Source organism: Pseudonaja textilis, chromosome 1 (assembly GCF_049901715.1).
Source record: "Pseudonaja textilis isolate UNSWEBS1 chromosome 1, rPseTex1.2, whole genome shotgun sequence".
In the NCBI taxonomy this organism is placed as follows: domain Eukaryota; kingdom Metazoa; phylum Chordata; class Lepidosauria; order Squamata; family Elapidae; genus Pseudonaja; species Pseudonaja textilis.
The window spans coordinates 72,484,410-72,504,885 of NC_141990.1; the positions used below are offsets into that span (position 1 = coordinate 72,484,410).

Genomic DNA, 20,476 nt, shown 5'->3' on the forward strand with positions numbered 1-20,476 from the left:
ATAGACATATAAAAAAGTGTGTTGTGATGTCACAATGCAAGCTCTTTAAGTACTTGGTCTGACATCAGCATACAACTAAAAGAGGCTGCATATGAAGTGACAACTCATGGACATGTAAGAAGTGGCCTACAAAAAAATATGCCAGAATGTGTGTGTGTGTGTTTAAATTACTATAAACTTTCATAAAAATACTTCATTCGGCCATTTTTGTTCCCAAAAACATACATATTCAAGATTTTGAAAAAAAGATATTTTGAAATGTGTTAGGACAATACTCAACTGTAGCAATGGGATATATAAAATAAGTTTAAATAAATCTGAAGTTCATATCTATGTGTTTGTATATATACATACCATAAATACATTTTTGTATGTGGTGTGTGTGTCTGTTGTGTGTGTCCTTGTATGTATATGAATATGAAGTTTTGCATATGTAACAGTACAGAAAATCAGCTTAGATTGTAACCTAGCTGTATGGTATACAGGTCAGGATCACTAAATAGCAGCCTGTACAAAACTGGGCACTAATTAGCCATTAAGGCAGAACTGAATGGTCATTTTGATTGAGACAATATGCCTTTAAGATTAGTAAAAATGTAAGTTGCATAATTGTTCGTGTCATCATTTTTTAAACTGAGTTTTCTTAAGTTATGGCACTCATAGAGGAAAATATAGGTGTTTTAATCTACTGTAATTTTTTGTTATGTAAACATAGTACAGTAACCCTCTTGAAGAGTGTATGTTTAGCAACAGTCATTTTGTTCTTGATTATTTGTTCTTTAAGAAGACAGTTATTTTTCTGGAATCATTCATAATCTAAACAGGTGGCAATTTATCAATTCTGAACTTGCAGGCAAAATTTCAAAAATACAATTCTCTCCAGGAAAATGAGATAGATAAATCGCCCACATATCGGTTTTGAGCTTGGCATATTACCCCTAAAGACCGGTTGGAAAAGGAAGGAGAAAAGGATCTCCATCCCATACAGAACAGCGCAATCCTTCCCGGCTCTTCGGAACTGCTTGAACGAAACTCACACGAAGACGAAAGCAACGTCTAGAATTGGCTCCGAGGCTTTGCCGTAAGCATCGTTGCTGCCTAGGAAACCAGGCGGCCGTCACCTTCCAGCTGGGAAAGATTTACATTCACCTCCTAATCTCGCACACAGGAGCCTGCGAGCAACAGTCGTGGCAGCCACGCGCGGTAAAGATAATAACGAGGATTTTTTTCCCCCGAGCAAGAAGCTGCTTTGGGATTGACGTCTTCGCGGGTTGATTTGCCGCCACACTGAAAAAAAGTGCGGCGCGCTGCATATTTGGCGACCGGGCTGCCTCGCGGCTGGGATCTGTACTGTACTCGATCGTGATTCCGTTTCATTCCAGTCCCCCATGGTCGTGGATATTTCACGCCCCGTTGTTAACCGTGGAATCCTCGCGGGAGAAAGTCTGGACGAAGTTCAGTTTTTCCCCAGGATCCTTTCTCTCGTGGACCTCTTTCTCACAGAAAAGCCAGTGTGCAATCCAACTGGTTGGTTTCTCCACGATAGCAAAGCAGAACTATCCGAGCTGAAGCAGCTTGCAAAACTAAAACAACAAATAAATGTATTTTAGAGGTACCTGATCTGACCTATCAAAATCCAGAGAACTATTGGATTGGCAGCAATGATATTTCATAATAAGGGAGCTCTTTGTTGTTTTGTGGTTGACTAGACATTTGCAAGATCTGGAAGCATTATATAAACCAATCTGGCTGGATTCAAGGTAGCAAGCCTTAAATAAGCTTACTTTATGGTACTTCAAGAAAACGTGATCCTGCCAGGACCATAAGAATTGTAGTTGCAAAGCAACATTGAGCCTGGTGAGATACCTCCTTGCCTTGTTTAAAAAGATCTACATGAATCCCAGCTCGTTGCTGCAGCATTTTTTGTTATGTTTTCTAATAACCTCTTTCTGACCAGGAACAAATTAAAACCAGTAATATATATTTGTTTTCCACGTCACAACTGATAATATCTGAAATGTTCAAATGGTATTTAAAGGATTATTATAAGTCTAGGTTTCCATATATAATATGATTTGTACTTTTATAATGACTTTTAAAACTTTATTTTAAAGCAGCAAGGGTTGTTTCACAACAATCCTTATCGTTTGTATTTAATAGAATTGTTGGCATTTAGAGTTCAGAAATTCTAACTCCTGCCTCTGTCTGCAGTCCCCCATACTTATCCAATGGAATTGCACATTTTACTGTAACATTAATATAAATTCATATTTTAAATAGATTGTATCATTCACTTTATCTTAAAATGATTTAAATTATGATTATTCAATTTTTATAAGTTTGGGAGACTAAACTAGACCCTTGACTACTTTTACTAAGGTTAAAGTATTGTACACAATATTTTGAACAATATGTAAATACAAAGTACCTCTAAATATATTGAGTGATATAATTATATTCAATTTGTTATGTCTCAGGTATACTATGGAAAACCTCATGGACCTCTGCTCCATTGAAGATGGATATAACAGCAGCAGCATTGTTCTTGAAAAACAAGTATTTAGATCGAAAGTGCCAGAATCACATGTTCAGCTGGCTTGTAGCCTCCATTACTGTGCTTTTCCCTTAAATGGAAATGAACTTTGTATTTGGAATATGAGTGATGAGCCTAACCATCAGGTTAAATACCAGTTTCTTTGTGGGCATTAGTGCTGAAAGTAACATTTTAGGGAAAACAGTCCGCAAGCACCACTTGTACTAATCCTTTTGAAATGAATATAGAAGTGGTTAAAAGCACATGTCCAGGAACAGCAAATATGATACCAGTGATGACGTAAAGTACACTTTTCATATTTAAAGGGATACTATCATCTACTTATTATGGCAAAAATGCAACATAGTTTTGTGTTTGCCTAATGTTAGATTTCTTAGTGCAATTCCAGATGAAGTTTTCATCCTGTGACTGCCCTGCCACATTCACAGAACTTTACTGGGGTTCAGCCATCATTATCTATTACTTGTGAACATGCCCATATTTTAATTTCCTCCCGTTTTTATTTTTTACAATCCCCCCCACCCCCCTCACACACATACAGAATGTTACAGGGAAAATATTTCCTTATTTTTTTTTCTCTTATTTTGGAACTTTGCCTGCTTAAAGCTTATTCTAGACTGATGTTTGCTAGGGAAGGCTTAGGTTAGCGTACAGGTAGTCCTCAACTTACAACTTTAGTGACCTTTCAAAGTTATAATGGCACTGAAAAAAGTGACTTATACTGTTTTTCACACATACATTGCCGCATCCCCATGGTCGCGTGGTCAAAATTCAGATATTGGGCCAAGTGGCATTATTTATGAGGGTTGAAATGTCCCAAGGTCATGTGATCACCTTTTTGTGACCTTCTGACAAGAAAAGTCAATGGGAAAGCCAGATTCACTTAACAAGTGTGTTACTAATTTAACAAATACAGTGATTCATTTGACAGCTGTGACAAAGGTTATAAAATGGGGCAAAGCTCACTTAACAGCCATCTTGCATAGCAATGGAAATTTTGGGCTCAATGATGGTTGTAAGTCGAGGACTACCTATAGTTGTCTTTTAATTGTGAGCTGAATTTAGTAGTGGTCAGATATGCTTGCCTACCGCATGATCCCCAATCTGCTGTGAAGAATCCCTACTTTTTCAGAGCAGTCTTAAAAAACTAATGTGAGTGTGGAACAATAAAGCAAACTGCTGTATCTAATATGATTTTATGTATACTGTATATTTTACCTTAAGATCTATGAAGAACATTTCAGAAGAAATTTACTCTTTTTGATTTTGTGCACTGCATCTGCCTTAAAATAACCAAAATGATGATGTTGTTCAGCCATTGCGTTTAATAGGTCATCATCACGCAATTACTGCACTGGCATTTGGGACCAAAGTTGATCCTCTCCTTATTTGCTCTGCTTCACAAGATTATGTGATAGTTTGGAATCTGGATGAATGTACAAATAAGGTGCTAGAAGGTTAGCTTTTGGGGATACATTCAATATGCTTTGGACTTCTTTACAATGGAAAATAGATTACATTTTTTTGCATTATGATTTGAACAAAACATAAGTATTGAATAGGTTTTGTTCAAATCATAATCCCAAAAGAAAATTTTAATACATAAAACTGAATGCTTCACTTAGATAATTGGAATACATTGAGATACATGGTTGAAATAACTGAATTAGTAACTTTATAAACCTTATAAGGTTTATAGTCTTATCTATAGAGGAAGGCACTCTTATTAAATTCTGAATTCATGCTTCAAAAATATTATTAAATGTGTCCAAAGTTAAAATGTTTTGCTTTCTCCTGTAATGGAAGGTCAAATTTGAATGTTCATCTCCTTTATTTGTAATGTTTAGTTCCTTCTAGAAATTAATGTTAAGTTTTATCTCTTCAAATAACAATTTCTGAATGTAGTATACTGTATGTGATACCAGAATACAAATGTAGGTTGAATTCAGAGAAAAGTGATTGATATAATAGTATACAAATTATTGTAAATTAGTCTTTATTTTCATGCATGGTTATAGGTAGTCCTTGATAGATGACTTATGACCACAATTGAGACCGAACCAATTGTTAAAATGAATTGCACTCAATTTTTTGACTTTTATGTCACAGTTATAAAGTGAATCACTGCAGTTCTTAAGTGAATATATAGTTGTTAAGCAAATCTGATTTCCCTCCTTGACTTTGCTTGCTGAAGCCACTTGGGTAGGTCACAAATAGTGATCACAAAACTCCAGAACAATAATATATGCCACTTGCCACTTGCCAAGCACCTGAATTTGACCACATCACTATGAGGTTGTTGCTACAGTCAGAAGTGTGAGGACCATTATAAGCCACTCTTTTCAGTGTTGTAATTTCAGATGGTTGCTGAATGAATAGTTATAACTCAGATACTCTCTGTATTATTTTTAGAACAGAACAGAATAGAATAGAATAGAATCAGTGGTGGGATTCCAATTTTTTTACTACCGGTTCTGTGGGCATGGCTTGGTAGGCGTGGCAGGAGAAGGATACTGTAAAATCTCCAGTCAGAGGTGGGATTTGCCGGTTCTCCAAACTACTCAAAATTTTCACTACCGGTTCTCCAGAACTGGTGAGAACCTGCTGAATACCACCTCTGAATAGAATACTTTATTGGCCAAGTGTGATTGGATATACAAGGAATTTGTCTTGGTGCAAATGCTCTCAAGATAATACGTCAAGAATCATAGGTATAACACTTAGAAGTAGACATAGGTACTATAAATCATACTAGGAAACAACAGCAACAACAATTATTATTATTATTATTATTAATAATAATAATAATAATAATAATAATAATAATAATAATAATAATAATAATAATAATAATAATAATAATAAATTCAAAGTCATGTTTGTATGCAATGTGCAGATTTGATTTTTTCTTGAATTTCTAGCCAAGTCTGGAAGGGCAACACGAACAATTTAGCTGCTTTAGTTGTACCTCTCAATCCACTTACCGGGATATAGTATAAATTGACTGACCTCAGTGAGCCATACTCTGAGAAGTCAAATAGGATGTTGCAAGAAGTTCTTTAAGATATAACTACGTTATTAATCTTTTCAGAACATTTGTATGATATTAGGATATTTGTTTACTTACTTATCATTGTTGACCCTTCAGTTGATGGAATTATTTTTAATAATTTAATGATTTGTTTCAATTACGGCAGGGTTAATGCCACAAGGTACTGTGATAGGAACCCTTCTGGGGATGGTGCTTTATGTTCGTTTTAGTCCAGATGATCAGACTGTGGCAGTATGTGCTGGTAATCGAATCTACGTGCTAAATGCAAAGGTAAAACCATATTAGAAATGGCTTCCACTGGAATTCCCACTAGTGTTTACGCCCACAGAGCTTTCGAATAGCCTTTGCATCCTACCCTCCAGCGGATTCCACTGCTTTAGTGTAGTGGAAAATATTGAGCAGTGTAATTGACAACGCTTCCATTCCAAATGCTTTTCACAGCTCTACTGTAGGTTCATTTTAAAATGTTTTTCACAGTTCGATTGCATGCACAGTTTGTAAAATAAATACTTTATAAATTCTATGAAACATTATATGTAAATAATTTATTTACATATGCTGTTTCATAGAATAAGCAAAAGTTGAAAGCTGTTTTTATCATTTTGTAAAAGAAGAGGCTTTTTTTCAAAGTAACAGACAATGTGGTAATACTAGGAGGCATTCCCAATAATCTTTGCAACCCCATAGAACAATAAAACTGCTTGCTTGACAATGCATATTTTCTCATCTTTTGTATAAGCAAGATCAAAGTGCCAGCTTCACAATATAAGCCAGACCCACTTTGTTACGTAATATCCTTCCTCAGTCGAAAGGAAACTATGAACTACAAGTCAGATTATCTCTGATTATGTTGCTTTATTCAAGGATAAAGATAATAAACTTATTCAGACTTCCACATGTTGAGAGAAGAAGAATCACACTGTAACAATAACATTGAGTAGGTTACAGATCATCCATGCCTTTGATTAGTTAATGCCTATGTGTAATTTGCTTGTTATTTGTGCCTTTGTGGCAAATTAAAGTCTAAGGGAAATAATACAAGATGACACCCTCTTTATCCTCATTCTGATTATTATAAAATATTATGTAATTAGCCTATATACTACTTAGAATATGATGTAAATTATACAGATCGGTGTCATCTTGGTTTTGGGGCTCTTGACTGCTTGCTGGAAGCTCAATGATCATTGATCAAAAACTATCAAGGAGAATAGCACACACCCCCCCCAACACTGACAGATAAAGCTACTCTATGTAAATGAGGTAAATCCAAACTTGCTAGCAGCGGGGGGAAGGGGGGGGGTTACATCTAGAAACACCACCATGGGACATCTGTAGTCCAACAACTAAGCTGTGAATTATTTTGATTTAATTTAAATGTGAATGGTACAAAGCTTTTGTAAGTAGTTTGAAATTAACTAGATATATAATGATATTAGATCTAATATTAAAATTGAGGGTAAGGGTAACACAGAAGACATGGGGGAGAAGCCTAAAAGTAGCTACAGAATTTCATTTCATATTTAATGGAAGTGATAACTAAAGCAAAATTGTGATTCAGTGACTTTGCTTGGAGATATGCTATAAGGTTGAGGGATTTTTTCTCTCTCGTATATGTAAGGTGGCTTTGAAATTTAATTAAGTTTGATTAAATCAATCAAGGTTGTTAAATTTGTCGGTGACCATATTAGCATCAGAATTTTTCACATCTATTAAAATGTTATAAATAATCACATTCTGTCAAATTTAACATTTTAAATGCCATTTACATTTTTTTTCCCCCTGTATTGATGTCAGGATGAAGCAATAATTGCTGAACTAGAAGGCCATCTAGCACCGGTAACTGCTGCTGAATTTTGTACTTGGGAGAAAAATATACTTATATCGATTTCAGAAGATAGAAGTTTTAAAGTAAGGCCATGTTTCTCTTTTTTAAAAATCTGTTCATTGCAGATTTATAAAAGTAAAAATACTTAAATATTATAAAATGGAGATTTTTAAATCAGAGGAATAAGCATTATGAAAAGCAATTCATATTAGGAGGAGTATTACAAACCTGAACTATATAATGTTAACAAATATCATTAACTTCTGGTCATTCTGTATTGCTTGTTTTCTGTATTTCTGTGAAATCAGTTGAAAACTTATTAGATTTTAAGAGTGTAGAGCAAATCTCCTCTGAAAAATTTGTTTTTTTATGTTTGGTTGAAGGATAATGATATTTTATTGTCACGAGAATGTAAGCCTTTTAGGTGAATTGTAGGTGTAATTTTCTCTAAACACCAGAGATTAGAAGTGCTCTAATTCCATAGATTAGAAGTGCTAGAAACATAGTGAATAATTTATTTGAAATTTTGACTTGTATATTGTTTACAGGGCATCACATTGGTTGTTTCCATGGTGCTGTAAACTGATTATTTAATCTCATGTTTTTTTCCAAAAGGTCTGGGATTACTGTATTGGATTGCTAATATATCAATCAGCAGTAATAACAGGTAGGATTTAGATGCATATGATTCATTACCAACCTATGTTCATTTTATAAAACAATATATGCTAGTATTATTGCTAGCATATATATGCTGCAGCTACCTATTCAACAGTACTCCTATCCATAAGAAATTCATTGCAAGGATATGAAGCATAAAGATTCATTGCATGCGAATGAAGAATCTCTGGGAATCAGATGTGTATGTATGTGTATATAATAAATATAATAAAATAATAAAATAAAATAATAAAATAAATAAAGTATTCAAGCTAAAGGCCTCTGAAAATTTTTGAGAGGCAGCTTCTAGAGAGAGAAGTTGAAATGGAGAAGCTGTGAAGTAGGGGAAGGCAGAAAACATAAGAAATTAAGTTCTTAACCCATGCTTTTGTCTGCAGCATAATTTTGCAAAACAAGTGAGTTAATATTAATTAATTAACTATTAATATGAGTTTGAATGGTGTGATATTCAAACCTCTGAAGTTGCACATTCTTAATATATAGCTATTTTCAGCAATTCATGAAAACTTCAGCAGTGTGTTTACTTGAGGAAGAATAGCACAGTCTGCCATTTTTAGACATGGGTAGTCTATTTTTATTTGTTTTGACTTCTATGCAGATTCAGGTTAAAGGCAAATTTAGGAATGGTTGGTCTTAATCTGGGAGACTGCTTGTATTATAGAACAGTTTTAAATGAACTATAGGTGGTGCTAGAGTTTTTGTTATAATACATTAATAACAAGAAGGACTTCTTTTTTTTAAACAGCATTTCCTCTTTTAAGTCTCTTTATTGATGAAGCAAATAAACAGATTATCACTGGTTGTGCAGATGGACAGGTAATAAGTATATGCACAATGTGACTATTTGTAGTTTACTTTTATAATAGATAGAAAATTCATATTTGATTTCCGATGAGCTGGTTTAGATCACAGTTCAATAGTACATACACAACTTCTATTGAAGTCTCAAATTAATCTATTTCCAAATGACAAGATAATTGACCATTGCCTTCTTCCATGATTTTTTTAAAATTGTATCACGTGTAGCTTGAAATTCCCAAAATTTCAATACTTAATCCCAAGTACTTAAAGAGAAAGAATATATTCAAAAAGTTAAGGAAGAATTGATCAGCTTTTTCAAATTTAATAAAAAACAGGATACCTCATTGCAGAACCTATGGGATACAATGAAGGCATATTTAAGGGGAATATCGATAGCTTATATAGCAAATAGAAACAAGGAAAGAGAGAGGAAGCGGAAAGCTTTATCAAAAAAGATAGAGAAATTGGAAAATAAGCAAATGGAAACCCCGGGAGATGAGTATATCAGAAATGAACTAGCATCAGTTAAACATGAGATGAATATTTTAGATCAAGAGGAACTAATTAAAAAATTATTATATACAAAACAAAACTATTTCGAACATGCAAACAAACCCAGAAGGTGGCTGGCATATAAATTAAGAAAAGAAAATCAGAAAAGAATGATATACCAATTACAGGATAAAAATGGAATAATAGGGACAGACCAGGAGAAAAAAAAGAAAATTTTAAGAGAGTACTTCGAAGATCTTTATAAACAAGAAGCAGTTGACTTAAATAAAGTGGAAGAATACTTGAAAGAAGGAACTCCCTATCCAATATCAGAGGACAAAAAAGAGGTGTTGAACAAAGAAATAACTCTAGACGAGTTAAAGGTGGCAATTCAAAAACAAAAAAGAAATAAAATGCCAGGCCCAGATGGGTTACCAAATGAGCTATACAAAGAAATAGGTGATATATTAGAGATAATATTATTAGAGGTTTGCAATGCGGCATTATTGGATGCTAAAATACCAGAATCTTGGAAGGAGGCATACATAACATTAATTCTGAAACAGGGCACAGATGCCAACCAAACAAAGAATTACAGACCAATATCCCTTTTAAACTCAGACTACAAAATTTTTATGGCGGTAATGGCAGAAGGATTAAAGAAAATACTTAGTAATAAAATTCACCCGGACCAAAATGGATTTCTTCCCATGAGGCAGATCAGATATAACACAAGAACAATAATAGATATATAGGAATATTATGAAAAGCATCCAGGAAGCCAAATGGCTTTGGTCTTCCTAGATGCACAAAAGGCCTTTGACAATTTAAATTGGGACTTTATGAAAAAGCAGATTAATTTGATGGCTTTTGAAGATAATTTCATAAAAATGTTGATTGCAATCTACGCCACACAAAAGGCCAATGTATTGTTAAATGGAGAAATTACCAAATCATTAGAGATAAGGAAGGGGGTCAGACAGGGATGTCCGCTTTCACCTCTGCTTTTTATAACTATTTTGGAAACTTTTCTGGATAGAATTAGATTAAATAAGGAAATTAAAGGAATTAAAATTAAAAACCAAGAATATAAATTACAAGCCTTTGCAGATGATATGGTTTTTGTCATAGAAGACCCAATAGGCTCAGGACAAGCTCTACTAAATGAAATAGACAAATTCGGTAAATTGGCAGTATTAAAAATTAATAAGGAAAAAAATCAAAATGTTAGTTAAAAACATAACAAATAGTAAACAAAAAAAAAATTGGAAGAAAAGATGGGATTACAAATTGTAAATAAAATTAAATATTTAGGAATCTGGTTAAGAGCTAGAACATTAAACCTGTGAGAGGATAATTATACTAAATTACTGAAACAGATTGAAAAGGACTTGGAAAATTGGAATAAGATGCAAATTTCATTATTAGATAGAATAGCAACAGTTAAAATGAATGTTCTACCTAAAATATTATATTTATTTCAAACAATCACAATATTGCTGGACAAAAAATTCTTTAAAGATTTGGATAAAATTGTAATGATATTTATCTGGGCAAAGAAGAAAACAAGAATAAAACAAATTATTTACAAGATAATAAAAGCAGGGGTGGATTCGGACTACCTGTCTGAGAGACATATTATAGAGCAGCAGCATTAGTGTGGATAAAAGATTGGATTGACTTAAGGAATAACAGGATTTTACAATTGGAGGGACATGATTTACAGCTAGGCTGGCATGCATTTTTATGGAACCCGAATAGTAAAAACAATTTATATTTTACCAGACATGTATTCCAAAAGTCTTTAATTAAAGTTTTGACTGAAATAAGAAAGAATCATTACACTAAAATCCCAAGGTGGTTCTCAACGATGGAGGCAATGTTTCATTTAAACACGATGGACATCAGTAAAAAACTTAAATACTATCAAATATTAGATAGCGAGGGAAGAATTAAAATGAAACAGGAATTAGAATTACAAGAGATAGCTATTGATAATTGGTCATATTTTCAAATAAAATTGAGATACAATAAAGACATGAAAGAATATGGAATTGAGGTAAAAGTTACATATTTGGATAAAATACTTCTAAATCCTAAGAAAAGCTCAATTTCCAAATTATATAATTATTTATTAGAATATGAAATGGCCAAGAAAATTGTGAAAGATCCCATGTTGGCTTGGGAAAAAAAGGTTGGTTATAGCATTGATCTGGATGACTGGGAAGAAATCTGGCAGAAAAATTTGACACTAACCAAATCAGAAGCGCACAAGAAGAATGTATACAAAATGATGTACAGATGGCATCTGGCGCCTTCCAGATTGGCCAAAATATTTCCGACAGCCAATCCTTGCTGTTGGAAATGTAAAGGGAAATTTGGTACATACTTTCATTCATGGTGGACCTGCCCTGAGATAAAGAAATATTGGCTAAAAATTAAAACGTGGACAGAAGAAATTATAGAGAGTGGACTGGAGTGGAAACCGGAGCTATTTTTGTTGGGAATAATTAAAGGGGACTACCCCGCTAAAGTAAAATATCTGACCATCCATTTATTAACTGCGACACGTATCTCACTAGCACTATATTGGAAAAATCCAATGCAGGTTGTGATTCAGAAAACATATGAATGTGCCCAACTGGAGAGGCTTACGCTTAAAATTAACGGGAAGGAGGATACAGATTATTATCGGATATGGGACAAATGGCATAAGTGGGTAGACAATAAAAGGGGAAACATATAAATGAACCTAAGATACAAATTATATCCAGTGATTCATAATATATTAAGTACAATTAAAGGTTTTAAATCTTCTTTTCTTTGTTACTACTATTATTAATATTAGCTATTTATAATATTTTTGTGTTTATTAGTTAAAAAACATGAATGTATTAGTAATAGAAGAGTGGTTATAATCCAACGTGAAAATAAATGGAGTATATTGTGAATTATTTAGTACTTAGGATGTGATAAGGTGTGAATATGTAACTAGTACTAGCCAATAACGATTTTTAGGACTCACCAAATTCGACAACAAATGTAAAAATCTATGTTATTGTTTCTGTATTTTTGAAATTGTACGTTCTTAAATTTGTCAATAAAATTGTTTTTAAAACTTTTTTTAAAAAAAAGAAATTCCCAAAATATCATTATATATGGAAAATAGTTCACTCTTTTTCTCTTTTCAGTTTTTAAATACTGACTTCCAAGAAAAATATATTAACCTTTTCCATACATAGCGTTTGCTTATTTTATACTGCAATTGTAAAAGGCAAGTCAACAAAAGTGAATTTAAATTGCACATTATAACCCAATCAAAATGACTGGCCTTTTCTTTATTCTTATTGTAATTTGTATAGCCCAAACTAAACTTTGAATAGAAAAAGTTGGTTGCCAAATATTGGTGACATTTAAGAAACTGAGAATGTTAACTGTAACCATTTTACTGATGTGGCGTGGTATCTCAATTCAGTGGCCACATGCTTACTACTGAACAGGGATAATAAAATTAAAAATATTTTTACAGTGATTAATGTTGAAAAGTAAGCTGCAGTGATTGTATTTTTTTTTCTTTCAGCTGTGGATATTCAGCTTGATTAGTGGACATAAGTATCGCTGTGTAATTCATATTAATTTCAAGAAAGAGAGAAAAAAGTTTTACAACAAAATAACAAAGTTTGAGCATTTGGGTAATATTACACAAACATTTTACAATTTTACTGGTTAGCAAATAATTTAACTGAATAGGTGCTGTTCTAATTTACACTTTTTGATTGGAAGATATTAATTCTATTGTTCAAATAAGTGCTTTCATAAAGGATGCAAAAAAGTAAGGATAACTCAGAAATTTAGAAAAAAATTGAAATATCCCTGCTGTTTGTTAATTAAATTTGTTATATCAATGTACCAGAGCATGAAGACAGTGAAGACAGCAAGATAAATGACTTACAGTGATATGTTTTGCTGAATTTGTACCATATTTTTTGTTCCAAAACTGAAGCTAAACCGCACATTGTTCCAAAACTATAAATGCAGTATATCTCACTGTAAAATAATTGAAAATGTCACCCCAGAAATTGTCCAATGAATCCACACTTAATAAAACATATTGAGCTACACTTTCTTGTAGTTTTCACGGAATATCTTAGTTAATCTATTTCTGTTATAATGACATCTCTGTGTTTTCCAGATCAGATTCAGAATATTTCTCAGACATGTATTATAAGCAATATAGAAGAAGAAGATGCGGTTGAAACTACCTTTCCAATCCTTAGAATTGAACACTGTGATAATCCAGCAAATTTTGGTGATAAAGAATCTAGGTGAGTGGGTTCTTCAGCTAAAGTGCAGGCAATATAACAAAATAACGGAAGGACCTTAGAGGTATTCTAGTCCAACCCACTGCTTAGACAGGAAACCCTACACGATGTCAGGCACATGACTGTCCAATCTCTTCTTGAAAACTTGTAGTGCTGGAGTACCCACAACTTCTGGAGCCAAGCCATTCCACTGGTTAATTGTTCTCAATGTCAGGAAATGTTTTCTTAGTTCTAGGTTGCCTCTCTCCTTGATTAGTTTCCACCCATTGCTTCTTGTCCTGCCTTCAGGTGCTTTGGAGAATAGATTGCCTCCCTCTCTGTGGCAGCCCCTCAAATATTGGAACACTGCTATCATGTCACCCCTAATATTTCTTTTCATTAAGCTAGACACATGCAATTATTTTATAATACACTGTTTTTTTAAATTACATTATAATATGTAAAAATAATCAGACAGATGTATATAATATTCTGTAATAGATTTAAATATTACTATAACTTTAAAGGTTATTATATAATGGGGATATTGTGATAATTAAATAATATAGAATACCAAAGATTTTAATAAAAATATGCCATTTATAAATCAGACAAATCAAAAGAGATTTGAAAAGTCTCATCTTGCATCTTGTAGTGAAGTAATAGCATTGTTTGAATTGTATCTCATTTAGGCTTACAGCCTTCTTTTTCTGACTCTGTTGTGATCATTAATTCTAAGTAATTCGCTTACAATGTTGAGCAGGTTTTAAAAAAAGATTTAGATGGTTTTTGGAAGAAGAGTACAGAACTTAAGTGGTTAGAAATTCTATCTGTGTGCAATTTCCAGTTCAAAAAGCCATGACATGTTATAAAATGAAGTTACTTGAGGATTTTTTTAAAAGTATACCTTGTTTTAATGTAGATTTCCTGCTGAGGGTACACAGTATTTGTGGATTGGAAGTTCTACTGGTTTATTCATAATTAACAATGCAAACTTTGAGTTGGAAGCTGCTTTACATTACAAAGGTGGTGTATATTTACTTATTAAATATAATCCATACTATTTTTCCTTTCTTTTAATAAATAAATATTACTTTAATTTCATATATGAAAGACTTTGATTTCTGTTTGCAGTGAACAATAAATAGTTCATTAACATTTGTTTCTTAATTTCTGATTATTGCACTAGAAAAATATTAATTTGTTTCCTTTCACAAAGGTTGAAATTAAAATAATTTGTCTATTATCTAAAACACATATAAGAAATGAAATGGACTCAGGATTTCATTGTTGTTTTAGTGATTTTTTTTTAAATTTTTTGTTTTACTTATATATGGTTGCATGTGAAGACTTCACTGGTCTTAGTATTCAGATTGCTGGATCCTGTGCTTTAACGAGGAAGGCAGTCAATGGAAAGGTGAGAAACTCATTTTAAAATATTCAATATAGGACAATCCCTTTTAATTTAAAAACTGCAAATTAACTTTGTTTTATTTCTGGTGTGATATATATTGCTTCAAATTTAAATGGTTTACAAGTACATATAATAAAAATAAATTTTAAAAAAAGAATAAAATACATCTTTCTACAATAAATACCCTGTATATACTTGAGTATAAGTTGACCCGAATATAAGCCGAGGCACCTAATTTTACCACAAAAAACTGGGAAAACTTATTGACTCGAGTATAAGCCTAGAGTGGGAAATTCAGCAGCTACTGGTAAATTTCAAAAATAAAAATAGATACCAATAAAATTACATTAATCGAGGCATCAGTAGGTTAAATGTTTTTGAATATTTATTTCAAAGAAAAACAGTAAACTAGCTCTGTAAGTGGAAAAGAGAGTCAACAAAACCAATATGGTCTCAACAATAAGTTTCACCTAGATGTCATGATCCAAATCAGAAAATAAACCAGGATAAGGCTCAATCCAGGTTTTAGTTAAGAACTAAAAGTTGCAAACTTCACATTTCAACGTTTTAATTTTCTTTAGGTTTTAGAAGCCCCAGTGATAATGGTAATAGCACTGAAGTAATAGGAGACTTCTATGAAATATAACTAAAAAGGCATGTTACTTTCATTAGTGTCAAGATGGCATGAATTAACATGGCATAAATACTCAATTGCAAGTTAACTCCATTCACTCTTGGCATTAAAAATGCCACGGGGAGGAAATTATTATCTAATTAAAACTTTCACTAGGACAGTTGAGAATAAGTTTGATGTTCACAATTTCCTCTTTGAAAGAGACCAGTAAATAGGGAACAAGAAGATGAAGAAAAAAGAAGTGTGTTTTTTCACACTTTTCACACTGCAGTGAGTTTTTTCACACTTTTCACACTGCAGTGAACAAAAATGGCATCATAGGAACAGGCTTATTCTCAGTCCAAAGGTTTGTTTCTGATTTCTTCCCTGATTTAAGGGAAATTTGGGGAACGATCTCACTATCATGAAAGGTTTAATTGATTCACTAACCCAAAAGAAGAAGATGATGACGACAGTGGGAGGCAGGAGTCACTCTCTCCCTTGCAAGCCCCCAGTGCCTGGGGCTGGCGAAAAAAGCAAGAGCCATTCTTATGATCTCTCTCTCTCTCTCTCTCTCTCTCTCTCTCTCTCCTTTCCAGCATGCGTGATCCGCCGCCGCCGCTTTGCACCTTGCAAATGCAAAAACCACAGAGGCCTCCGGGATTTTGCATTTGCAAAGAGCAGGGCGAGCAAAGAAGAGCAGCCAGTCAGCAACCTGCTACCGGTAGTCCAAATTAATAGCGCTGCTTATTGAGTCGGAGGTGGGGGGAGGAGGTAGGACTTGGGGGAGAGGGGACGCCTTGGAAACCATGCAAGAACTTTTCTGCTTCCGATTACCCCCATGCTTACAAGTTGCAAAGGAAACACGGAAGCAGGGAAGCGGCTGCCCAGCTCCGGAGCTCCACACCATTTTTTTTTCAGAGGGGAATCTGTCACTCGAGTATAAGCCGAGGGGGGTCTTTTCAGCACAAAAAATGTGCTGAAAAACTCGGCTTATACTCGAGTATATACAGTAGATCATCCAACAATACAGTCGTCAACTTACCTAAAGTTCTACAGCATCCGTTTTGAGTCCAAGCCTCTCAGCAATTCCATTACCTTGTTTAAGATTGGAGACTGGAGGGCTAAAAGTAGAAAATGGCTGCAAACTCTCCAACCTTTCTTCTGTATTAACAAATCCTTGCCTCCCATCATGATATCTCTGTCCATCGATGCTGTAATTTGCCTCTCCCAAATATGGTCCCTCCTGGCTGCCTCTCCCATTCAAGCTGCCTTTGAGACTCTCCACTGAGATACATTATCAACAAAGGAGAATGTTTGTAGCTCAGGGTTGAGATGTGGGGTCCTTAGTGTTCTCTGAGCTTGGTTGCTTTCTTGCGGAGGTTTCATTACCCCAACTAAGTAACATCATCAGTGCTAGAAGAGAGTGGAGGGTAGCGATATCGTCCTCTGACCAAAACAATAACATACACCTTTAAAATAATTCCATACCCCAGCCTAATTAATGTACCCATTCCCCCAAGAGGTTCATCAACAACAAGCTCTCCCACAGACCCCTTTTAATGCACCTTTCACCAAGACTGAGACTTAGCCTTCCTTCTCCCTATTCTCTCAGTACAAGAAAAGCCCATTCCTTTTTGGCCTGTGTCTCATATTCTTGGACCAAAGCTGTACCCTTTTAACCTTCTATCCATCTTCCCAGATGGATCTTCAATGAGTAGAATTCCATTCCTTGATGCAAATCTCTTTATCAGGGAGGGATTTATTTGCGTTAAAGAGAGAAATGCTTTGTGACTGTCTTTCTGCAGGTTTTCTGTTTGCTAACTTCTATGTTGGAGAACAAAATAGTTTTACTGGAAGTTAACGTTGCTGCTCTGTTGAGATGCCAGCAGAATAGTCTCCTTTTAAATGGAAGGGAAGAAGGCTTTTCTGCTGTTGCAAGGTAAAGGATCATTACACTTAACCCCATTTAAAGTTCAGCTCTTTTTATTTATTGATGTTATTTCTGCCATTTTTATTCTTTTTTATAGTTTCTTTGTTTGAAAATGTTTCTGACAATTTGTAGAGGTTCTAGTCACTGGAAATCAGGCTGCATATAATTTAATAAATAATAGTAATAATTACATAAGAGATTAGAGTATTATTAGAACTATTAGAAGAATAGAGATAAAAGGATGAAAAGATGAATTTAGTAAAAATCAAATCAAACAGAAATAACAGCAGAAATGGTAAAAAAATGAGTGAAAAGGATTAAAAACTAGAGATCTCCTGGAAAATTATCAATTGGTTTGTTTTCTTTATCATTGTTGATTTTGTATACCATTACATATTTTGTTTTTAAGCTGTGGATAAATATTTGAAATGAGACTTTAGACTTATCTCATCCACATTTATGAAAATATATTGCTAACAGACAAGCAATTGTGTATCTAGGTAACAAATTTAATTTAAAATATTGTAATGGAAAAACATCTTTTTCACAACTGTAGGATTGAGAAATATGTCTTTTTATGAATAATATATAGGTAGTTTTCATTTAGCGACTGCCTTGTTTAGGGAGTGTTTCATAGGTCTGTAAAACAGCTGAAGTAAGATCACTTAGATTAGGGGTGTCAAACTGGCGGCCTGCAGGCCAGCTGCATCATGGGCAGGCCATGCCCACCCCAGCTCTGTGAAGGGAAAAAATGTTGCGATACATCACATGATGGCAACGTGAAACCGCAAGTTTAATGCCCATGACTTAGACTATCCCAAAAGTGCTTTTTCAAGCAGCAACTGAACTTTCTGTTTTTTCTTTGAAAACATTGTGCTTCTCATCCAAGAAGCTTCTTCATCACTTAGACTATTTTGCTTAATAACTGAATTTCCAGTTCCAAGTATAATCTCAAAACAAGAACTATGTGTAACAGTAGTGTTTGGTGGAAAACAACAATAAGTGCTATTTATACTGCATTTTAAATCACTGAATATATTTAATGTAGGTTATCTTCAGTTTAGGTTATCTAATTATAAAATTGTATTATTTAGATTGCAATATCCAAATAAGGTGAGTAACTGGTAAACAGGCACCTGAAGCCAAGAAAAGTAGCTTGCTTAAGGTCCCTTTGTCAGTTTACATTTCTACCAAGTAAAGTGTGATTGTAAAAATGTATCAAATGGGAAAATCCTTCATTCTGACTGCATTTTGAGCTGTTCATAGATAAATAATATAGGTGATTGCAGTACCAGGGATGTATTATTATCTGTAGTGAATTAACCATTTATCCTGAAAGCAATATCTCTAGTATTGCTTTTCTGTCAATTGTTGTGAGCATTTTGTAGTTAAATATATAATATCTTTTGATTTGTGGTTTCAGATGTTCTCTTCTTGTGACCTCTCCCTTGTACCTGAAGAAGGAAAAAGCCAAACTTGTAAATAAAACAGGTAAATTTATTAAATTCTGCAGTGATTAAAACCTTCGACTAATACATTGAAAATAACATCCCAAAGCAAAGATTGAGCAAAGGAGGAAACTAATTGAGGGCTGAATGTCAGCTATATTTACCTTCCCCCCATTTTATTCATTATTTCATATTCTGAAATATTTACTCCTTATCCATCCCAAGTCACTATATGCCATGGTATTTACCAGATAGGTCCATAAATATTGACCCCTGCTGACAAACATGTATTTGATGAGTCAGAGCTTTCACATAACAACTTTTCTTGAACGAAAAGTTATTTACTCTAACAGCCATTGTTCATCCTAAGCCCCATGCAGCATTCCCTGCTAATACCAGCCCGTTTTGCCATTATACCCCAAATGCAACCAAAACCTCAATTTACTCCAAGCTTGCTCATGATATTCTATCCAAACTAATTACAGGTTTCCCTGGAAGCCAACTTACTCTTGTCTATATCTCATCATCTAAAGTACATGAAGTGTACTGACAAACTCACTACACTATTAGTACCAATGTAATAGATTCTGTAGTGGCTACATTTAATTGAGGGTGTCAAAGAAGTATCTTACCAAAATACTTAATTCTGTCTACATGCATCAACTTCTGAAATGTAGCAAAAAAACTCTTGAGGCACAAACTTTCTCCTGCCATTTTTAAAATGTGGAATTTCTAACCCAGAGAAATAAATAGAAAGATATTTAAGAGGAAGCCAGCATAGCATCTCAGTGTTACTCTGTATTTTGTTACCCTTTGCAGATATGGAATCATAGATATTGAGAAAGAGAACCCTGTTTCCCACATAAAATTTCCCATTCTTTTCAATGAAAATATACATACAAATAGATCTGAATGTATTTTCTCCATTGAAATCATTGGAAAATACACAAGAAGTCCATGTACCAATCTGAAATAAGTCTTTAAACTTTTAAGTCCGGCCATCTCACTATAAGGATCCAGGTTAAAGAACCTCTGGTGAACTGAAAGGAAACTCAGCTTATCATCAGCAATTGGTGAACTACTCTTACGCTAGAAAATCAGTTCTATTGTGTCTGATGTCTTTTGATGTTACATATTGTTTTGTCTCTAAAACACCATGGAAATATTTTTAATAATGTAAGATTAGCTTAAAATGATGATTTAAAAACAGAATTATTTTGTCTAACAAATGTAGTGGGAACAAAGTTACATATCTTTTTGTGTCCATGTAACACTGGAATGAACAATATTAACAGATCAATGTGCTATTTGTATGAGTAGAAGTCCCATTACCTGATATATGTGGCTCAGGATATCCAA

General features: G+C 33.8%; 1 protein-coding gene and 1 long non-coding RNA gene across 4 annotated transcripts in view; both read left to right on the forward strand.

Moving 5' to 3' along the window:
- Nucleotides 1-1,039: 1,039 nt before the first annotated feature.
- Nucleotides 1,040-20,476, forward strand: part of WDR27 (WD repeat domain 27) — an 84,209-nt gene continuing 64,772 nt past the window's right edge. For 2 of the 3 annotated variants that reach the window (XM_087937902.1, XM_087937906.1), the window contains exons 1-13: nucleotides 1,041-1,857; nucleotides 2,478-2,679; nucleotides 3,870-4,011; nucleotides 5,752-5,876; nucleotides 7,404-7,517; nucleotides 8,050-8,101; nucleotides 8,861-8,931; nucleotides 12,989-13,100; nucleotides 13,601-13,733; nucleotides 14,632-14,735; nucleotides 15,059-15,126; nucleotides 17,545-17,678; nucleotides 19,093-19,160. In XM_087937902.1, coding sequence (XP_087794028.1) covers nucleotides 2,485-2,679; nucleotides 3,870-4,011; nucleotides 5,752-5,876; nucleotides 7,404-7,517; nucleotides 8,050-8,101; nucleotides 8,861-8,931; nucleotides 12,989-13,100; nucleotides 13,601-13,733; nucleotides 14,632-14,735; nucleotides 15,059-15,126; nucleotides 17,545-17,678; nucleotides 19,093-19,160 — 1,318 coding nt within the window. In that variant the 5' untranslated portion in view covers nucleotides 1,041-1,857; nucleotides 2,478-2,484. Of the gene's footprint in view, nucleotides 1,858-2,477; nucleotides 2,680-3,869; nucleotides 4,012-5,751; nucleotides 5,877-7,403; nucleotides 7,518-8,049; nucleotides 8,102-8,860; nucleotides 8,932-12,988; nucleotides 13,101-13,600; nucleotides 13,734-14,631; nucleotides 14,736-15,058; nucleotides 15,127-17,544; nucleotides 17,679-19,092; nucleotides 19,161-20,476 lie in introns of all 3 variants that reach the window. The other variant, XR_015744431.1, reaches the window with a different exon arrangement.
- Nucleotides 15,891-16,144, forward strand: LOC148127673 (uncharacterized). Its single transcript, XR_015744446.1, has 2 exons — nucleotides 15,891-15,998; nucleotides 16,033-16,144. It is a non-coding gene; the product is annotated as an uncharacterized LOC148127673 (long non-coding RNA).